The sequence below is a fragment of the Borostomias antarcticus genome (assembly GCF_949987555.1).
Source record: "Borostomias antarcticus genome assembly, chromosome: 2".
NCBI lineage: Eukaryota > Metazoa > Chordata > Actinopteri > Stomiiformes > Stomiidae > Borostomias > Borostomias antarcticus.
Window position 1 is genome coordinate 2,795,884 of NC_140235.1, and position 20,400 is coordinate 2,816,283.

General features: G+C 45.9%; 2 protein-coding genes across 2 annotated transcripts in view; one reads left to right on the plus strand and one right to left on the minus strand.

Moving 5' to 3' along the window:
- The window catches only part of LOC311329316 (protein FAM13A-like), a gene marked incomplete at its 5' end in the record, with an annotated part of 18,727 nt that extends 18,686 nt beyond the window's left edge, over window positions 1–41 (plus strand). Inside the window, one exon of the mRNA XM_084461379.1 lies at window positions 1–41. This exon is cut by the window's left edge and continues 150 nt beyond it.
- Window positions 42–1,772: 1,731 nt separating this feature from the next.
- LOC311319130 (phytanoyl-CoA hydroxylase-interacting protein-like) lies at window positions 1,773–19,831 on the minus strand (the record flags this gene model as incomplete). The annotated part of the gene is made up of 5 exons (XM_084450587.1): window positions 1,773–2,331; window positions 5,946–6,063; window positions 6,369–6,543; window positions 7,952–8,148; window positions 19,726–19,831. The coding sequence occupies 5 exons, from the start codon at window positions 19,829–19,831 to the stop codon at window positions 1,773–1,775; spliced, it is 1,155 nt and encodes a 384-aa protein (XP_084306713.1).
- Window positions 19,832–20,400: the final 569 nt, after the last annotated feature.

Sequence of the window (20,400 nt, forward strand, 5' to 3'; positions counted from 1 at the left end):
GATTTTTGGAAAACAGACCTGTTTTATTTTCGAGCTCACAGAGGGTCTTTATTTTTTAAGAGTGAAAGTGTGAGGTCTGACGCTTCTGCTGCTCTGGTATCATGCCATGCTTATTATGTTGATGCACTTTAAATGACTTTAGATGCACCTCGCCCTGGTGGAGAGAACAGTGGCGAGATGAGCTGCTTCTAGTCCCTTAACACCCCCCTCGAGTCCCCTAACACCCCCCTCGAGTCCCCTAACACCCCCCTCGAGTCCCCTAACACCTCCCTCGTCTCTCCTCATAAAACATACCATCCCGTTGTCATGAAAGTGGTGTGTGTACAAACTATTTCATCCCAAGAAGTAAAGAGAACGGATATAAGAGTCAATGTTAGATATGTTAGCAATTTCTATGCTATCTTATGGCACTTTATCGTTACTTACTTTTGTATCGAACGGTCGTCGATACAAAAAAAAGGTACATGTTTTAAGCTAAAATGCTGCGCGTTTAAAAGTGCTGACTTGGCGAGACGAACACACAATCTGACAGTCCTCTAGAATGCTTGTTCATCCATCTTTTTTTTTGTTAGTCCTACATTGTGCTATGACATGTAATGGGAGCTTCGTAGTAGATGCGTTGTGACGATTCCTTATACATTATTACCCTTGAAAAAAAGCTAAATGTTATTGTTGGCATAGTAGTGCAAGTTAGTCCTGCTGTCGAATCAGCCCCTGTTCCCGTTAATGTGTTTTCGGCCCCCATCAATGCTGTTATTCGCTATGATCAAAGCTCTTCACATTGTGCACTTCTGGTTTATTTGTATTTTTTTTATATCAACAAAAAATAAATATTTTTCCACATCTACTCTGCTAAACACAGTTTCTGGTTTTTCTTTCGACTACGATAAATAAAAGGTACCGTGGCAGAAAGGTAGCGATGGTGGGTCGAGGTACGGTTCCCAGACTCACGCTGCACAGGACGGCATCATGCTGAAGGTTTCTGCTTCTACTGGATCTTCAACTTCATACGCCTTTTCATACGGCTGTTGCATTAGTATCGTTATTCTACAGCGGTTTTGATGTCGGTGTTTGCGTTCCCTTTGGCGTAAGGATGCAAGGATGCTGCAGCCCTAAGGTAGTACCGGTCCCTGCCGCTAGAGGGCGGTACCGAGCAACTTGGATCTGTCTGTTCTGGAACAATACAACTCTCCAGGCGTGACAGAAAACCAGGAACACAAACATGTCTACCCAGACCAGTACAACGAAAACAGAACAGCTGAAAGGGCGAGCAAGCAAAAGTGGAATGGTAAAAAACATGGAGAGAGAGGGAACAGAACAGAAGAAGAGCAGTGAACACATGCAGGGTCAGTTTGGTTGAAACTATTAAAGGGCTCAGTGAATTGGGTAGCGTTGGCTAGCAGGGAGAGGTGGGAGACGGCTCGGGCGCTGACGAGGCCGTTAAGGGCCTCGCGTTTTCAGCTGGAGCCTTCTCAGGCGACGGGCCCCTCTTCTGCACTGGTTCTTCTGAGGGAACGGTGGACCGGACGGGTCCGAACTGGAGATGGTGGTACTTAGATGGTCAGGGGGGGTCGTGTGTGTGTGTGTGGGGGGGGGGGGGGGGGGGGGTACTGGATGTAAAGGGCATGAGTCACTTTTTTTAACAGTCTTCTAGGAGGGGCAGTCCGTTGTGGGAAGAGAGATATGTAAGCGGGTTACGTTTGTGTGTCGGGCACTTCCTGCGCGTATGTGCGCACGTGTGAGTCGTGTCGGTTCCCGCGCTCCTCTGGGTCCTAGCGCCCCACGCTGATGTTGCAGGTCTTGCAGCTGGGGTCCTTCTTGGCGTTGACGGTCGACAGGCTCATCAGCTGGTGCCCGCTGATCTCCGCCACCGCCCCCAGCGCCAGGTCCAGCGGCTCCGTGTAGATCACCTCCAGGATCACGTCCTGGGCGTGATGGAACACCAGGCCGCCGCCCCCTTCGCCGCCGCCCTCCGCCCCCTCCCGGGTACACGTGAGGAAGCGGTTGTCGGCGATGTCCAGCGCCGGGAGCCTCTGCTTGCAGAACTCGTCCCCGGGGGACCCCTGGGGGGCCAGCACCAGGATGACGTAGTGGTAGGCCGTGTACATGCAGTAGAAGTCCCCGAAGTAGAGGTTGGTGTCGGGGTTGAACAGGACCTCGGCCTGAACCTGGAAGCGCTGGCGGCCGTAGGGGGAGTCCTGGGGGGGCTTGCCCGTGTTGAACTCCGTGTTGCAGCTGAAGAAGACCCCCTCCAGCTTGCCGCTGATGGGCGAGCCGTGGCTGCCGCTGTTGTCCTTGATGGAGGGGAGCATGCGGTTCCCCTGCTGCTCCCTAAAAAACAGAGACACACAGAGGGGGGGACTCGAGTCATTTCCTACAGGGTGAGACTAGAAGAATGTCTGAAATGTAATTTAATGTAATGTATTGCTTCATAAATGTTCTTAGCCGGTAGACAAACATACTCCAGGAGCTTGCTCGATCGCCTTGTTGAGAGGGGTCAGGGAAGAATTTTTACAGCTCACTTATCTGGCCCCCGGGTGATTACTGTTTTTTTGCTTCCCTCTGGAATATGTAGAGAGTGGGTCGTATGCCCACCTCCCTTGTTCTCTGTAAAGCGCATTGTGTTGCCTCTGGGTATGAAGTGCGCTGTACAAATAAAGCTTTGATTGAAAGCTTTGATTGATTGAATGTTACGCTGCTGCGGAAAGTGGGTCAGTTTTGACGTTAAAGGGGAAAAGGTCTCTGGGAATGAACATCATGTGGGGGGAAAGTTTGGTTTAATCAGCTCAATCTAGTCTCTGGGTGCCAGAAAAGAAGAATATTCAAAGCACACGGCTCTTGCGAGGTATAAATTTGCGAGTCACATTCCCTGTGATGCAAATCTGGACTCTGAAGCTTAAATTATCGAAGTAATTACACACCATTATGGTAGAACTACCATTATAAAGGTCGTCGTTATTACTATAATTGCGTCTTTGTTGTGATAATTATGTAATTACTCTTATTTCAGGCAGATCAGAGCAGCAGCCTCCCATAGTGGATGCTGTTGCTTGAATCCTCCACTAGGTGGTGATGTTTCTGTACGTGCTTTTCCACCATACAGAAGAATGTCTGTATGGAAGCTCAATCAATTCTTTGAGACACACATACTGCATTTTCAGTAAATTAAATTAAATCCATTTAGAAGCACTTTGTTTGCACATCCAGCCCATTGGCATATAATGGGCAAGTAGCACATGACATCACTGTAGGCAAAAAAAATGTCAATAAAGTAATTTCTTAAGTTACATTCCTCCGCCTAAACTGGTCTTGATAGTAGTACATTGGCAAAAAGAGACTGGAGTATAGGGAGACTATACTAAAAACAAGAGACTGGAGGTTAGGGAGAATATACTAAAAACAAGAGACTGGAGTATAGGGAGAATATACTAAAAACAAAAAACAAAAACAAACAAACAACAGTGATTAAAAAAGCCCAAACCTTCCCTGCTCACATTTAGGCTCAACCATCAGAAACAGACCAGGCTTCAAGCGCCGCTGTTATGCATCACTTTTATTAATTTCATTATTGACATCTGCTCCGTTTGCCAGAGATCATCTGGAGAAATCAGTGTGGTCCAACGCATGCGCCCACCAGCGAGGCTGTTTGTTCAAGCGAGCTCAACCAGGCAGCGTGCAAGAGCAGGAATCAACAATCACACTTGAGACTTGGCTCCTGCAAGCTGTTACGTCCTGAACACGCTGGTTTCACCCTGAGGCGCTGTACAAGGTTAATGAATGCAGGAACTTCAGTCTATCATCAGTTAACCCTGTGTTACGTGGTTACTGGTGGCATAATGCAACGGAGCAGTTTAGTATTTGGGTTGAGTTTAGATAACTAGCCCTAAGCCTTCTAACACTTTTCTGCTATAATTCGAATCCCAGCTCCGACTGTCCACATGTGGAAGTGTCCTTGAGCAAGACACCTAACCCCAAATTGCTCCCAATGAGCAGGTTAGCACCTTGCATGGCAGCTACCTCCATTGGTGTGTGAATGTGTGTGTGAATGGGTGAATGAGAGGCCATTGTAAAGCGCTTTGAGTGCCGCTAAGGTGGAAAAGCGCTATATAAGTGCAGTCCATTTACCATTTATCATTTAATAGCTTTCTGTTGAGCTTAGTCACAATGCACTGCAACCTAAAATGAAGAATAGTGCTAAACACTGATGCATATTATAATGTGATCCACAAATAAAATCATACAGTAAACATCTGGATCTCAACTCGTCAGGATAAGGATATCAGGCACTAGTATGTAGAGAACACTGGTTGCAAAACGCAATTCATTTCATAGAGTTAAATTATCACATTTGGGTATATGCTATCATACCATACAAAAGCTTTAGAGTAAAACATGGCTGTGGTCCCTGGTTCTCAGAGGAGCTTAGTGAAGCGCTGCTCGACGGCCAGACTGAGCGCTAAACCAGCAGACTGGTTACAATTCAGGAAGCAGCAGAATAAAAGTATCACTGCAATCAGGAAAGCTAAATCTGATCATTACTTATCCTCTCTTGCTAATACTCAAGGAAACGCAGCAAGGTTTTGGAAAAATATCAAATCATTAAAAACCCGGCCCCCCTCCTCCCTCGCACCACGGATTAGCGGTGAGAACGATCTAATCTTAGATAAATCAAACATGTGTGACGCTTCTAACCATCACTTCATAGCATCTGGTCATTTATTTGATAGGCTTTCAGCCAACAAGGCCCCGTCAGGTCCTGCCTATGACTCGGTAAATAAGAATTCAGTAAATCCCTTCCCTTCTGTCAAGATTTTCGTTTAAACTTATCACCGACATCGAGGTCTTTAACGCACTCTCAAAATTAAACGCTAAGAAGTGTGAGGGTGACCTTGATCCGTGTCTCCTGGGCCTTAGTGCTAATTTCATTGCCTCCCCGCTCGTTCACATATTTAACTTGACATCTACCTCTGGTGAAATTCCAGCTGTATGGAAAACTGCACAACTTGTACCACTGCTTAAAGGAGGTGACCCAAGTGATTTAAATAATTACCGGCCAATATCTAAGTTGTGCTGCCTGGCTAATTTTCTTGAAACCTTGGTGAATGATCAGCTGTGAGGTTTGAGGTGAGCTGTGAGCTGTGAGGTTTGAGGTGAGCTGTGAGGTTTGAGGTGAGCTGTGAGCTGTGAGGTTTGAGGTGAGTTGTGAGGTTTGAGGTGAGTTGTGAGGTTTGAGGTGAGCTGTGAGGTTTGAGGTGAGCTGTGAGGTTTGAGGTGAGCTGTGAGCTGTGAGGTTTGAGGTGAGCTGTGAGGTTTGAGGTGAGCTGTGAGGTTTGAGGTGAGCTGTGAGGTTTGAGGTGAGTTGTGAGGTCTGAGGTGAGCTGTGAGGTTTGAGGTGAGCTGTGAGGTTTGAGGTGAGCTGTGAGGTTTGAGGTGAGGTGAGGTTTGAGGTGAGCTGTGAGGTTTGAGGTGAGGTGAGGTTTGAGGTGAGTTGTGAGGTTTGAGGTGAGTTGTGAGGTTTGAGGTGAGCTGTGAGGTTTGAGGTGAGTTGTGAGGTTTGAGGTGAGTTGTGAGGTTTGAGGTGAGTTGTGAGGTTCGAGGTGAGCTGTGAGGTTTGAGGTGGGCTGTGAGGTTTGAGGTGAGTTGTGAGGTTCGAGGTGAGCTGTGAGGTTTGAGGTGAGCTGTGAGGTTTGAGGTGAGCTGTGAGGTTTGAGGTGAGCTGTGAGGTTTGAGGTGAGCTGTGAGGTTTGAGGTGAGCTGTGAGGTTTGAGGTGGGCTGTGAGGTTTGAGGTGGGCTGTGAGGTTTGAGGTGAGCTGTGAGGTTTGAGGTGAGCTGTGAGGTTTGAGGTGAGCTGTGAGGTTTGAGGTGAGTTGTGAGGTTTGAGGTGAGCTGTGAGGTTCGAGGTGAGCTGTGAGGTGAGCTGTGCGTACTGTGTGTAGATTCCTACCTGGCCTGGTCAAAGTACTCTTTGTTCTGGTTCCTGTAGAAGACGGAGAACCGCAGCATCCTGCCTGCGATGACCTCAGCCTTCTCCAGCAGCTGTGTTAGATGCACTGGGGAATAATCTACAGAAGCAGACATGCAAGAACATCGAACCCAGGACCCAAACATGACCCAAACATGTCGCCCCCCTCCCCCCCAATAACTTTTTCATGTTTCCACAAATCATACCTACAGCTATTCTGAATTATGACGTATGACTCGCTAGTGTCTACATAAGAAATGTCAATAAGCAGCCACTCACGATGCTACTCCTGTGCATCCTGCAGCTTTTGGACGTGATGTTTCCTCCTGCCTTTCCCCTTTCCTGCTCCCCTGACCTGCGACCCCTGACCCCCGACCCCCCCTCGACCCCCCGAACCTCCCTCACCAGCGGTGCAGTACTCGATGATCTCGCTCCACTCTGAGACGGCGTAGTCTCCGTCGCTCTGTTTGGACGCCATCTGGACGGCAACGGTGTACTCCGTACGCGGGCTCAGGAACCAGTGACCTCGCACCGTCATGGGCAGAGGCACCGCCTTCGCCACCAACTTAGTGGGAACATCCTGGAGAGAGGAGGGAGAGGGAGAGAGGGAGGGAGAGGAGGGAGAGAGAGGAGAGAGAGGAGGGAGAGAGAGGAGAGAGAGAGAGGAGAGAGAGAGGGGAGAGAGAGAGGGGAGGGAGAGGAGAGGAGGGAGAGAGGAGAGAGAGGAGAGAAGAGAGAGGAGGGAGAGAGAGGAGAGAGAGGAGAGAGGGGAGGGAGAGGAGGGAGAGGAGGGAGAGAGAAGGGAGAGAGGAGAGAGAGAAGGGAGAGAGAGGAGAGGGGAGAGAGGAGGACGAGTAGGGAGGGAGAGGAGAGAGATGATGGAGAGAGAGGAGGGAGAGAGGAGGGAGAAAGAGGAGAGAGAGGGGAGGGAGAGAGAGGACAGGGGAGGATGAGTAGGGAGAGAGAGGAGGAAGAGAGAAGAGAGAGAGGAGGACGAGTAGGGAGGGAGAGGGGAGAGAGGAGGAAGAAAGGAGAGAGAGGAGGGAGAGAGGAGGGAGGGAGAGGAGGGAGACAGAAGGGAGAGAAGGGGAGGAAGAAGAACAGGTGTGAGGAGGGAGAGAGATTGGAGACAGAGATTACAAATAACAAACACCTGTCTACACATCCGACACATTAGAGATGCAAACTCATTGTTTGTCTGTGTGTGCTTCTGTGCTGTTACGCTGCACAAACAATATTCCAATACTCTTTTTCAATCTACCCCATATTGACATAAAGTCATCTGTGGTTCCTAGGGCCTCAATATCTCCCTTGTGCCTTAGCAGGGCATTGACTGGCCAATAGAATTTCACGAGCCCCTGCATAGGGTCAGAAGCAGCCCATTAATCAAGCTACATTGGCCCTGCGTGCTGCAATAAATATAGCTGCAGGTGGTCTTCCTTCACGCAGAGCTGAGAGGGAAAACAACTTCTGTCGGGGGTGCTTATAGCGTCACGACACCCATGAGGTGACTAGGAGAGGAGCTGAGAGACTGAGGGAATAAATCTGTAAGATAACCAAATCCATCCATTAGATTAACCTCTAAATGAGCTGCCACATTAAATTGCTGTTGCAATTATTCTTTGTGGGGACAGTGCGTGTGTGTTTTTGTGTGTGTGTGTGTGTGTGTGCGTGGAACTAAGCTCTCCAACAGTGTGTACAAGGTGTTTACGAGTATGTGGTGGCATTTGTTTCAGGAAGGACAGAGGTTATCATGTGTTTACACTCGTCGTTGTTTGTAGTAGAGAAGTTAGTGTGTGGGCAGACTGGTCGGTGTGCTTGCTATGGTGTTTTGTGTGTAAAAATGCAGTGTCCTAGGAGATTTCCTGGACACATTTGAACACAACCTCATTAGTAAAAAGCCATTAAATCCATGAGAGGCAGATGGATATGACCAATATTTCAGTCAGTAGCCTTCTGAGCTGGCATGCTTCTGTAGTAGTCGTTACCTTGTGTTTGAACTTGTTGGAGTTCTTGTTCTCCTTCTTGTTGAGGTCGATGAAGTAGTGAGTGATGCGGTCCTTGACCTTGGGGTCGATGTCCCAGCAGATCTTGAAGGAGTCGCAGGTGATGTTGCTGATCTTGATGTTCTGAGGCACAGGAAGCTCCTCCATCTCCGTGATGCCGCTGTCCTGGGACTTATTTCCTGTTGGACAGGAAGGGAAGGGTTAAGGCCGGTCTATAGTGACAAGACGATGCCGCCTGGGGAGCAATAGAGTAGCCTATCCTTGATTCAAGTGTCACATGTCACAAAAAAAGAGAGATGTCAATCTGACACATTTTGAGTCAAATTGGGGTTGTCGCTGTGTCTTTCACCTCTTGAATGCTACAGCCTACTTAAATAGACAGAACACACAGTCTACGTCATTTGTCACAAAGCAAGCCGAAACATCTTCAAGGAACAAATTGTTCTACTGGTCCTGTTCAAACCTTTACATTTTTTGTTCATGGCATCTTTGAGACAGGAAAATGACACTTAATATTGCCGTACAACAGTCATGTGGCGCCATACCCTTTCACTGACGCCACACGGTCACTGCGTGCCTCACAGCGGTCTCTGACTGTGCACCATGTGTTGCAGGGCTCACCGCCGAAAAGACAAGACAAGCCCCCCGCCCTGCACTGTGTACAGTATCTGTTGCCATGGCAACTTCCCAATTCCCCCCCTTCCAGCTCGACAAGCACCCGCACAACGGTAGTAAATATTTCAAGCCCTGCTGATGGTCTACAGTACAACCCCAACACAGATGGATCTCCTGATACTCAGTAGTTTCTCATGAGTGGGCCTGAGTCTAACAGCCCTGCCTTAATCATGGACCGGACATACAGAATACCCTATGCTTATTTTACACCTAACCCCCTTGCTGTTTTAGATCATATTCACTGCAAATCAACCTGTTAGTCCCACACAGTTTCCTCAACTCTGTCGGATAGCAGAACGTAGGCCTATTTCACGAAAGCATCCCCGGCAACGTAGGCCTTCCTTGGTCCATTAATAACATAGCACACAGAAAAAATACACACCAACAAAAAAAAACCCGTCTGAATAAGGGCTTTGTAGCTCCGGGATGAGTATGGACTGCTACATTATAAAACACCCACGGCACTTGGCATGGAAACAATGTGTGCTCTGTGTGGGCGCTATATACGAGAACTACACAGAAGAATTGGGAATTCCTGGCCAATGCTGAATGGACAATGGGACAAGCAACAGGCCATGGAACGTCCATCTCCTCACATGAGCTCCAGCCTGGGTGATAATTGAGTAACTCTAATTAAATTGGGTGACATTTTTTTTCGACGCCTAATGGCTCATGAGTGAATGTCCGGTTGACCATTCATTCTTAGTGTTTACAAAGAAAGCCAACAATATCGTTCCAGAAGCGGTTTTGGGTGTTTGTAAAAGCCTTTTTGTTCACCATTAGTGAAATTATGGAGGCCGCCAATACTGAAGTTATAGAAAACTTCACCTTGATTTCACTCTCTACTGTAGGCTTATTTTCAACCTCACTTCCTTTTGTCTTAATCACTGGTTAGCTGATTAGCAGGAATAATCATTTTACCTCACAGTGAGTCTCCTGGCTCCTGGCTCAAGCTAATCGCTGAATGAGAAAGGGCTACAGACAATTCAGTTGAAGAAGTTCTGGCATGGGTAGGACAATGTGACCGGAACAACTGGCCTACAGTACCTGAGCTGCAGTAGCCTACTGTACCTGCCTGATACAAAGCCTACGGCATGCTAGATAACAGCCTCAGCCGATGCGATGTAGGCATATAGAGTATAGACTATGCACACCTGCATCAAATTAAAGTCTAAATTATTTTGAGGCGTAACTGTTGGGGAAAAAATCAGGTCAGAGTTGAGTAGATATAGCATAGGCTATACCTCTCAGCAGGATGAGTGGATGTGACTCGGAAAAAGGCAGCAGCTGTCTAATCTATGTTGTGACTGGGCCACGTAGGTGACTGTTTCAGCCGTCAAAGCCCTTGTGATGACGAGTCATCAAGAGAAGGATCAGACTTGACTGGGTTAGTGAGCTGAGCTTCAGACAGGCTGTGTCAGAGAGGGAAGTCAGCATCTAGGGAGTGTGCTGACAGCAACTAACCCCTATGGAGGTTGACCTTTAAGAAACAGGCTACTTATCAGACCATTGACAACGGCTGGAAAATGCAGTGAGCTTGGCCATTAGGTGTCTCAGGCAAAATTACTTTATAATAGGCTACTTGTAAATGACATCAAACATCCAGTGTTCACCCTCAGTCTGACAATGTATCATCCACAATAAACCACACACCTAATAAAAACTGTGACAAAATAAGATAGAACACTATCTTCTAGTATAGTGCTGCAGACCAAAAGTCATCTTAAAAGCCCCCCCAAGAGAAACTCCTGTGGGGATACCCCCACACCCACCCTCCACTCTCTGCTGCAGCTCCACATGCGCTGACCAGCCATCCAGCCTGCACTGTGGCGCCAGAGTGCCGTGCTAGCTAGCTCCTCGGCTGGAATCTACACTAATGCCTCTAATTAGCCTGCAAATGGTATTGATGACACAGGCAGACTGAGTAAGCCTGGCTAATACAGTCAATGTTTACCCATAGTAGGCTAAAGTGCAGGCATTTACATGTAGGCTACACTTACAGTTATCTAGTCCTAATCTGGTGAAAATGCTCAAATATTCAGAGAAGATGGAATACAGGGATTTCTGATTAGTGTGGCAACCAGCACAAGATTATTCAGATCATTACATTTATTATATCTGTAAAATATAATAAGCCTTATCTGATAGCCAGTCAAACATTGTATTCCCACTGAAAGGGCCTGCTGTATCTCTCTCTCTCGCTTCCTCCCTGAATAGTCTGTGGAGTATGAATCTGTCTCCTGCACAATGTCTGTCCATCCCCCCAGGGAGAGAGAAGGATGAGGCGGAAGAGCTAGGTCAGGTGGGGCTGATGGGGAAATAAATGCTTCCCATTACTCATACAATGAACCTCTGACAGGCTTTCCCCGAGCAGCAGACTCCTGAGACTTCATGGGAGTTCTGCTGAGACATCCTGAATGCCAACCTGAACCTGGTAGGCCTCCCAGAGAAGGCAGGTTGAACAGGATGTACTAGCACTAGCTAAATTGGCTTTTAACTAGACTAGCTAGCTAAGGAAAACGTCACCATGCCGAACATTACCACTGGCCAGTGTGCAAAGGGATTGCTCATTACCTTTTTGACCTCATTTTAGAGCAAATATGTGTTCACAGTGTAAAGGAATAAAGAGGAACATTCCCAGCAAACACGCAACGTCAGGGAGACGTTCAGATCACGTCTTAATAACGTCCGTCGGTCCTGAACCCCGTGTGTTCGTCTGAACCCCTCAATATTCACACGTCTGGCTTGGACCCCTCTAAGACGTCTGTGGACGTGCAGAACGGGTTCAATATCTGAACGTCTAAAAGAAACATTCATTCTGGCTCCTAATTGGATGTCTTTGGACGTTCCGAAAAAGACAAGAAAGACATCTAAAAGACGTATTTTAGACGTGTCTTTGCTCAGTGGGTTAGAGCTATCAAAAATATTAAGCTAGTCTAGTTAGCACTGTAGCTAGCTGTCTCGCCTCGCGCGCCCAACCGACCAACCGACAAACTCTCACCAGTTAAAATCACGTGAATGGGGTGACGACCATGCCATTAGCTATATTAAACCGTTAAACTTGACCATAATTCCATCGTTTTTAATGGATAACGTTATAAAATTGCTAACCAGCAATTTTCACTAACCTGACGTTGAGATGATTACTAACTGACTTTGTGAGACCACGTGATGTTTCTCTGGCCAATCAAACCATCTGGTGCGTCAGATTAGCCTATGAGCTACTGCTGTCCTAGCTAGTGAGTTAGCTGCAAAAGTCCCTTATTTGCAGCTAATGATGTGGTACAAATTAATCCAGGGGCTCAAAGCAGTCCTGGGAATGTCCATGAGCTGACAGCCATGATGACCTTAAACCCACTGCTGAGTAGACTTTTATATGGTGAACTCTGCCTGAGGCCATTATTTGTGGTAATTTGAATACCTCCTAGTGGTGATATTATATCAACTCCCTCACCAAAAAGCACAGCAGATGATGTACTACTTCCTGAGGCAGCTGAAGAAATTCAACATGCCAAAGGCAATGATGGTTCTCATCTACACCTCCATGATCGAGTCCATCCTCACCTCCTCCATCGCCATCTGGTTCTCAGGCAGACTGCAGCGCATCATCCGCTCTGCTGAGAGGGTGTTCGGCTGTGGACTGTCATCCCTACAGGACCTGCACGCCTCCAGGACCCAAAACGGACCAGAAATATCGTGGCCGACCCCTCCCATCCCAGTCATGGTCTCTTTGACCCACTCCCCTCTGGTAGGAGACTGCAGGCCACAAAAACAACTTCTTGCCCACAGCCATCAGACTCATCAACAAGGCTAGTGTCCCCCCACGACGCCCCCCCCCCCCACACACACACACACATTGACTCTATACCCCCTTGCACCACTTGCACACAATCTCTGATTGTTCCACATACATTGCACATACTATAATACTATAACCGCTCATCTATCACACTATACTCTGTACACACTGTGCATACACTCACCACACTCCATTCTGTAAGTGCATTTGTGCCTCCCTTATTTTTTAACAGTATATATTTGTATATTGAACTGTATTTTGTATTTGCACTGCTTTTTGTATTGCATTTGCACTGTCATGTCTTTCCACTGTCCTGTTCTGCACCCTGTCCTATGTCGTCTGCAACAGCATATGCCTTAACCATAGTCACATTCCTAGTATGTGTGTGAATAGGATAGAGTCACATAATTTACAAAATACTGAGGCCTTAAAATATTGAAACCTTATTAGATAAAACAAATTGGTGCCTTGTACTTTGAGAACAGTCAATGTTATGGGAAAGCAATGTGATCAGAATTGATGTGAACATTGGTGCTTCATAACCCCACCCTGATGTTATAGACACACATATTACTGCTCAGAAGGAAGGTCTAGATTAGATGGTTATACAATTCACCAGGAACATGTTTACATAATGATGGATCAACATATTAGACATTATAGTATATTCAGTCATTGGAAAACATTGATCTGCAGTGCACAGCCCAACTAGTATTGTTGCAAATATCTGTCCATACGCCATATACAATGTGTTATGCTTGACTTTGATCACGTGTTACTGAGAGACAAAGCAACCAAACTAATAAACAGAGACAAAAACAATGCTTTGAGTGAGAGATTAAACAAAACACAAAATAACATGAGAAAGGAGCTGTTCTAAATTTAACAATCTGTTCTTGTAAATGAATTCAATCTGAAAGGCCTCTAGGGGGAATAAGATAAGAGCGCTCATTCTTAACTTGTCAAAAAAAGTGGTGAGTCATAGTCTCATTAGCATACGATTAGCATACTGTGGTGAAGGGGGTAAATTATATATGAAAAATCCCTCAGCAGAATAGAATAAAACATTCTATTTGTGGCAATGGTACATACCTGTACTGTAGACTGGCATCAAAGACACATTATGCTCTTGCTTTGAAGCATTGAAGCTTTGAGAGCACATATTCTGCAGCTAGCTTTCAAGGGGCTGTTTTCCAGAAACTGAATAAGGTCTCGTCTCAGTTCCAGAGTAAAGCCACCTATAATTGGGATCATCATTAGAGCGTGATTCTTACTTCGGGTCTAGCTGGGGCTTAGGGTTGATGATACAGACGTTAAAAAGTGTCGCATTTGGTGAAGAGCAGTGGTTGTATTGACTTGATCTCTGGCCAAACACTCAGGGTGTCTCTGCCCACACAAAATATGGCCTTCCCTCCCGGCGTAGTCAGCCATGATGTCACCAAGAGAGCCACTCGATGGCTCTAGATCCGTCCCACATCTACAAATGACCAAATCAATTTGAATGATCACTTTTAGCATCTGTTACATTCATATTCTATCCTGTTTTAAATGTTCACTGTTGCACACACTAAAAAACATTTCATAATCATAATGTTTCTGGCGTTCTTACCAAAAAACAACTATGGGATTACAACCCCACAAATCTTTTGGGAAATACAGGAATGCACTGTTTTTTATTGTGTTTTTATTGGTTATTTTGAAGCTAATGGATGTATAAAAAAAGTTAATGATGCATTGTGGTTTACACCAATGCATTTCTCATACCATACCGTTTTACTGGGTTTCACTTGTACAAATTACATCAATTTGTTATAGTTATAGTCTGCACACCCACTGTAACACGCTCACCACACTCAATTCTGTATATATTGCGTAATTTTGCATTTGTGCCCCTCTTTTTATTGGCTATACTATATTTTGTATTTGCACTGTCTTGTCCTGTCCTGCACCCTGTCCTATGTTGTCTTCAGGGTCTTACCCTTGTCACATCCCTAGTGTGTGTAAACCATATACAGTACCTGGGGAATAAAATGATCTTGAATATTGATACAGATGAAGATCGATAACAGCAAGATGGTTTGGTAGGGGCTACTATGGCAACTGGTTCATAATATACTTACTGCTGCAGGGCTGTTTCTCTCTCTCTCTCTCTCTCTCTCTCTCTCTCTCTCTCTCTCTCTCTCTCTCACACACACACACACACACACACACACACACACATACACAGTAGCTTTGTCACTGCTGTAAATGGGAGGATAGGAGTATAGAGTTATCACTGAAAAGACACAGTGCTTGGTTGCATTAATGACACCCATCCATCATAGTAATTTAATTGCATTGGTGGCCACTGGACATGGGCCTAGTGGTCTGTGTACTGTATGTTGAGATTAGTCCCAGTTGGCATGCAAAGGTCCAGAAGAACATTGGGGGTTTTAATCTATTTTGTTTATCCTATGGATGCCCAGAAATGTTTCATCTCAATTAATCCAAATAATCCCACCCAACATACAGATGATAACATACAGCGAGTGTAACTGAGATGAATTGGTTAAAACTCACTCGTCCTCAGTATTAATACAGCCCACTCGCGCCATGGAAGAGCGAGCTTTTCGGTGGCGTAAATGGTAGCGGTGTTTGTGAGAGGTGCTCATGTGCGTTTGCAAATCAGAGGACACGGGATCGAACCCAGGCAAGTTGCGGGAGGAAGTGATGCTGACGCGCGATACACTGACACCTGTTAGACCAGCGTCATAGCTAGTGGACAACGGACATACTGTATCACTTTGGCTTTGGGGAAGAGTAATCTACACAGTCAAACTAAAATGGCAGCCCTAATTTTATGTGTATTAGAATATAATAAAACTGCTGTAGAGGTAGTTTGGAACCATGAGGAGCAGCTCTGCCCCAGACTTGCAATTATCATCCTTGAACTCTTGGCTTGGCTAATGGGAAAAACGGTATGTTATATGTTATGTTATGTTATGTTATGTTATGTTATGTTATGTTATGTTATGTTATGTTATGTTATGTTATGTTATGTTATGTTATGTTATGTTAAATCCCAGTTGTTTTCTGAACCCATGCCTTTCCTATTCCCCCCATCTTGAAACCGTCAGATCCCAGAGATAGTCGTTCTGTTGTACCATCAACAGTGGGTGTGGGTGGCTCAAGGACACTGAACCACTATTTACACGGACTCTCCTGACAGATAAGAGACTTGTTATGCTAGTTCTTCTGCTGCAGAAAGACCTATCATGGCTCCCCAGACCCCGGTAGACCTGCGGCACGAAGTACAGCGCTGGCACCGGCGGCAGCCTCCATTAGAAAATCCAATCCCAGCTTCTGCCTACTCCATTACTAAAATTACAGCTTTTACGAGTTTTTCACAATTGCTAAAACACAAAACTCAATACTCTAAACCAAATGACCAGTTCCCTAAACACATTTAATAAAACTAGCCCCCATTTGCCAAAACCATAAACACATTTCACCTGTTGACACAATTCCCAAAACTCAATCCCCTTTTCTCATGACTTTAAACACATGTTGTCTTGCTAAAACACGTTGCAAAAAACTCTGATCAAATGTGCACATTGAAGATCATGTGATGCAAAATGCCACAGTCAGCAAAAGATGAACACAATGAACACATCTGGTGTCATTGATTAAACACAACGACTCAAAATGGAAGACACTTGTTGCTAATGACGTGGCCACACCTATATAGACCAGTGATGTGACCTCACCTATATAGACCAGTGACGTGACCTCACCTATATAGACCAGTGATGTGACCACACCTATATAGACCAGTGATGTGACCACACCTATATAGACCAGTGATGTGACCACACCTATATAGACCAGTGATGTGACCACACCTATATAGACCAGTGATGTGACCTCACCTATATAGACCAGTGATGTGACCTCACCTATATAGACCAGTGATGTGACCTCACCTATATAGACCAGTGATGTGACCACACCTATATAGACCAGTGATGTGACCTCACCTATATAGACCAGTGATGTGACCTCACCTATATAGACCAGTGATGTGACCTCACCTATATAGACCAGTGATGTGACCACACCTATATAGACCAGTGATGTGACCACACCTATATAGACCAGTGATGTGACCTCACCTATATAGACCAGTGATGTGACCACACCTATATAGACCAGTGATGTGACCACACCTATATAGACCAGTGATGTGACCTCACCTATATAGACCAGTGATGTGACCACACCTATATAGACCAGTGATGTGACCACACCTATATAGACCAGACGGAGGAGGCAGAGGAAGAGGAGTCCGTGTCAGAGGAGGAAGAGGAGCAGGCCAAGGAGGGAGAGGAGCAGGCCAAGGAGCGAGAGGAGCAGGTCAAGGAGGGAGAGGAGCAGGTCAAGGAGGGAGAGGAGCAGGCCAAGGAGGGAGAGGAGCAGGTCAAGGAGGAAGAGGAGCAGGCCAAGGAGGAAGAGGAGCAGGCCTTGCTGGCTGGGAGTTCATGGTGTCTGTGGCAGTGGCCAGCAAGTGTCATCCTCCTGGATGCCACTTTCTCACTCAGCTTTGGTAGCCTCCCCCCATACAGATGCTTGTTGGTAACATGCTGGTTCTGGTTGACATTTAGCATCACACGCAGCATTCTGGTGTAGCGCCCATCCAGAGACTTCTGCAGGGGGGGCTTCAGGGTCCACGTTTCACAGCCGTATAGGAGGACAGACTCCACGGTCGCATGGAAGAAGCTCAGTTTGATGTGTCGAGGGAGATTGGAGTTCCACACACTATTCATGCCATTTAGGGACCTCCATGCTAGTGCTTTTCTCACCTTAAGTAAGATCTTGTTCTGATGAGTTGACCCAGGAACCCAGGTATTTGAAGTCACTAACTTCTGCCGGAGCATTGCCCCCTACTGTCTTGAGAGGTGGGTGGTCCAGGGGGGTGTTGTAAGTGATTGTCTTCTTTGCATTCAACCTGAGGCCAACCCTGGCTCATTCTGCCTCTTCTCTGTTCAAGAGCTCCTGTGCCTGCTCCACATGGTTGGACATCAGACAGATGTCATCTGCATAGTCCAGGTCTGCCAGACAAACATACTCCAGGAGCTTGCTCGATCGCCTCATTGAGAGGGGTCAGGGAAGAATTTTTACAGCTCACTTTTCTGGCCCCCGGGTGATACTGTTTTTTTGCTTCCTTCTGGAATATGTAGGGGTGGGACCTATGCCCCCCCCCCCCCCCCCCCCATTGCTTTCTGTAAAGCGCATTGTGTTGCCTCTGTGTATGAAATGCACTATACAAATAAAGCTTTGATTGAAAATAAAAGCTTTGATTGATTACACATATTTGCATTGAGTTGTGATAACTGCATTTTCTTAATTTACATACTATTCCTATGAAGCACACAAATCTATAAATGCCCAATACATTTTGAGAACACATAAGAAGGCTTCTAAAAATGTGTCCTGGCAGTTGTGAAAACTGTAAAAAGAACATTCTCACACTCTGAACATTGTGTTTTAAATTGTTTGTTATTGTGTGTAATGATGCTTAGTAGTGTTTACATTTTTGCAAGCCTTGAGAGGGATTTTGGTGTCAAAGTTTGCTTTTGATTTTGGTGTGATAGTTTGGTTTTGAAAAGAGAATGTGAGGTTTTGTGTATGTAGCTTGAGAAAAGTGTTTTGTGTTTAGAGTTTTGGGAAAAGGGAGGGCAGTTTCGTGAAATGTGTTTTAGCAATTGTGAAAAACTGTAAATCAGCCCAGAGTCTTAAGAGGATACAAACTGCACCTATAGGCTACATTACATTATGAGCAGCAACAGCAGATGTGAAAATAAACCCGTGGTACAATGATGTCCATTGTGTTAGTGGACTGATTTATGGTGCCACTTATGAAGACCACCATTGATTAAAAGGCTACTAGACGAACTCAAAGCCCTGTGTGGGTTATATAAATCCAAATAGGCATTATAAAGCCTAATTTAAGACGCAAAAACCGAAGATGCATTTGCATCATCTCATAATCCTATATTTATGTTGTGCAATGAAGAGCATGCCCAACGCACAGTTGAGAGAGGAAGTAATCTAAGACGATTAGCCTGTCTGCTCCATCTCATACTGGAGTTAAATACTCGCAGAAGCCTATTGGTTATGGATTCTCCGCCTGTATCTCTGCATGCAAGTTCTGTGGCTGCAGCCATCTTTGAGACTTCTAGTTATGACTTGCTGTTTTTCAATCCAAATCAGCTGTACTATGTCTAAAGACCTATCCTTTAAATAGCATCCATGCTACTCAGTGGGTTACATACATCAGCCTATAGGCTGGGTCCTAGCCAAGAGGTAGGTCTTCTTGCAGTCGGATTATCATTTTACAAGACATTCTATTGCAATAGTTGACTTCAAACGAGCTGACTAAGAAAGTGTCTTGTGCTAACAATTTACCAGGCATATGATAGGCCTAATAACTTGTAGTCTACAGCTGACGGCTTGCAGATTGAAGTATTATTTTCAGCAGTGCTCTAAAAAGCAGCTGAATCATTAAATGTGTATTTTCTTAGTATCACGGTTCAATAATTTACTAGGCCGAACGCTCGACCCTTATACCCATCTGGGCTTTAAAGATGAATCTCTAAATGCATAATGGAAATTAACAGCTTTTCAAAATATCTTCCCTGTAGTCTACCATGTAGGCCTATGCATAGAATGTTAACTTTATGTTTCGAACAACTGGAAAACAGCCTATGAAGCCATTCAAGGAAAAAAGCGATTCACCGGCTCCAGCTTGGTCCATGGTGCTGAAAACGACAATCTTTGCGCCACTAAAGCGCGTTTGCGCTCACCAACACGACTGTATTCAATTTGACGGGCTCTATCGCCTATTCAATTTCAGATGACCTTAAATATTGCCACTTGAACCAAGCTCATTCTCATGTTTGAGCAAAAATCTGTGCATTGACGCCCTAATCTATTCCGCGCACGCACCAACGCACCATTCAACTAAACTGGGACCTGATGTAAACCCTATGATTGCATTTTCAACACAAAATAAGAGGAATATGCATCATTCCTTAATTGCACAGTTATTGCATACGATTGGCAGCGGCAGCACGGGTAGGATACTCAACGTGGTTAGGTTAGGCTAGGCTACCCAGTCACATAGACTACAACAGAGGAACCACACAAAATGAAATTGACACCAGGGCGGTCCAGGAAATTGAGGATAAACGCATAGAATGCATTAATGCACGGTAATCATAAATGCTGTGTTTTCATTTCTTACCATCTCTCTCGCATAACTGTATGGCGTCCAGACTGAGGTTCTTGATCATGCCCTCGCACGGACTCATTGGGCTGGTTATGTTGTGCGCCATGCTTGGAACCTCCATCTCCGTTACAGACCGCGGTTGCCTCTGTCCGGTGCCGGTGGACTTCTCCTCGTTTTGCCGCAGGACTCGTCTTCTCTCTCCTCTCACATCCGATGAGGGCAGAGAACACAGTGACCGGTGCCCAGTCCGTTCCTCTCCCTCAGCTCCTCTCTCCAGGGGGGTGCAGCTCGGGGAGCGTCAGAGAAGCGTCACACCGCCACATAGACGCTACAACGTGAGAAGCACGCATGCCTAGCCTATACCTTTTAATGCACACTGATATTCTAGATTTGTGTCACTTTAAGGATCCAAGCACGCGTTTCGTGCACGCCACAAGTGTTTATTATTCCACCGCGGGACAGCCGAGCATATTCTAGCAGATTAACGGAGAGCTCTGCAAATTCAAGGGCCTCTTATTTAACCAGATTACCCGGTGCTCTCCCTCCTGTCTAAATCTCAGTTCAAACATACACAGACGTCCCTTTCTTTCGCGTTCAGTAACGTCACTCAGAGTCCATACATCCGCTATATGGAGTGACGGCCGCGCGCTCTCCACGGGGGCGCGCACGGGACGCAGGTGCTAGTGGAGA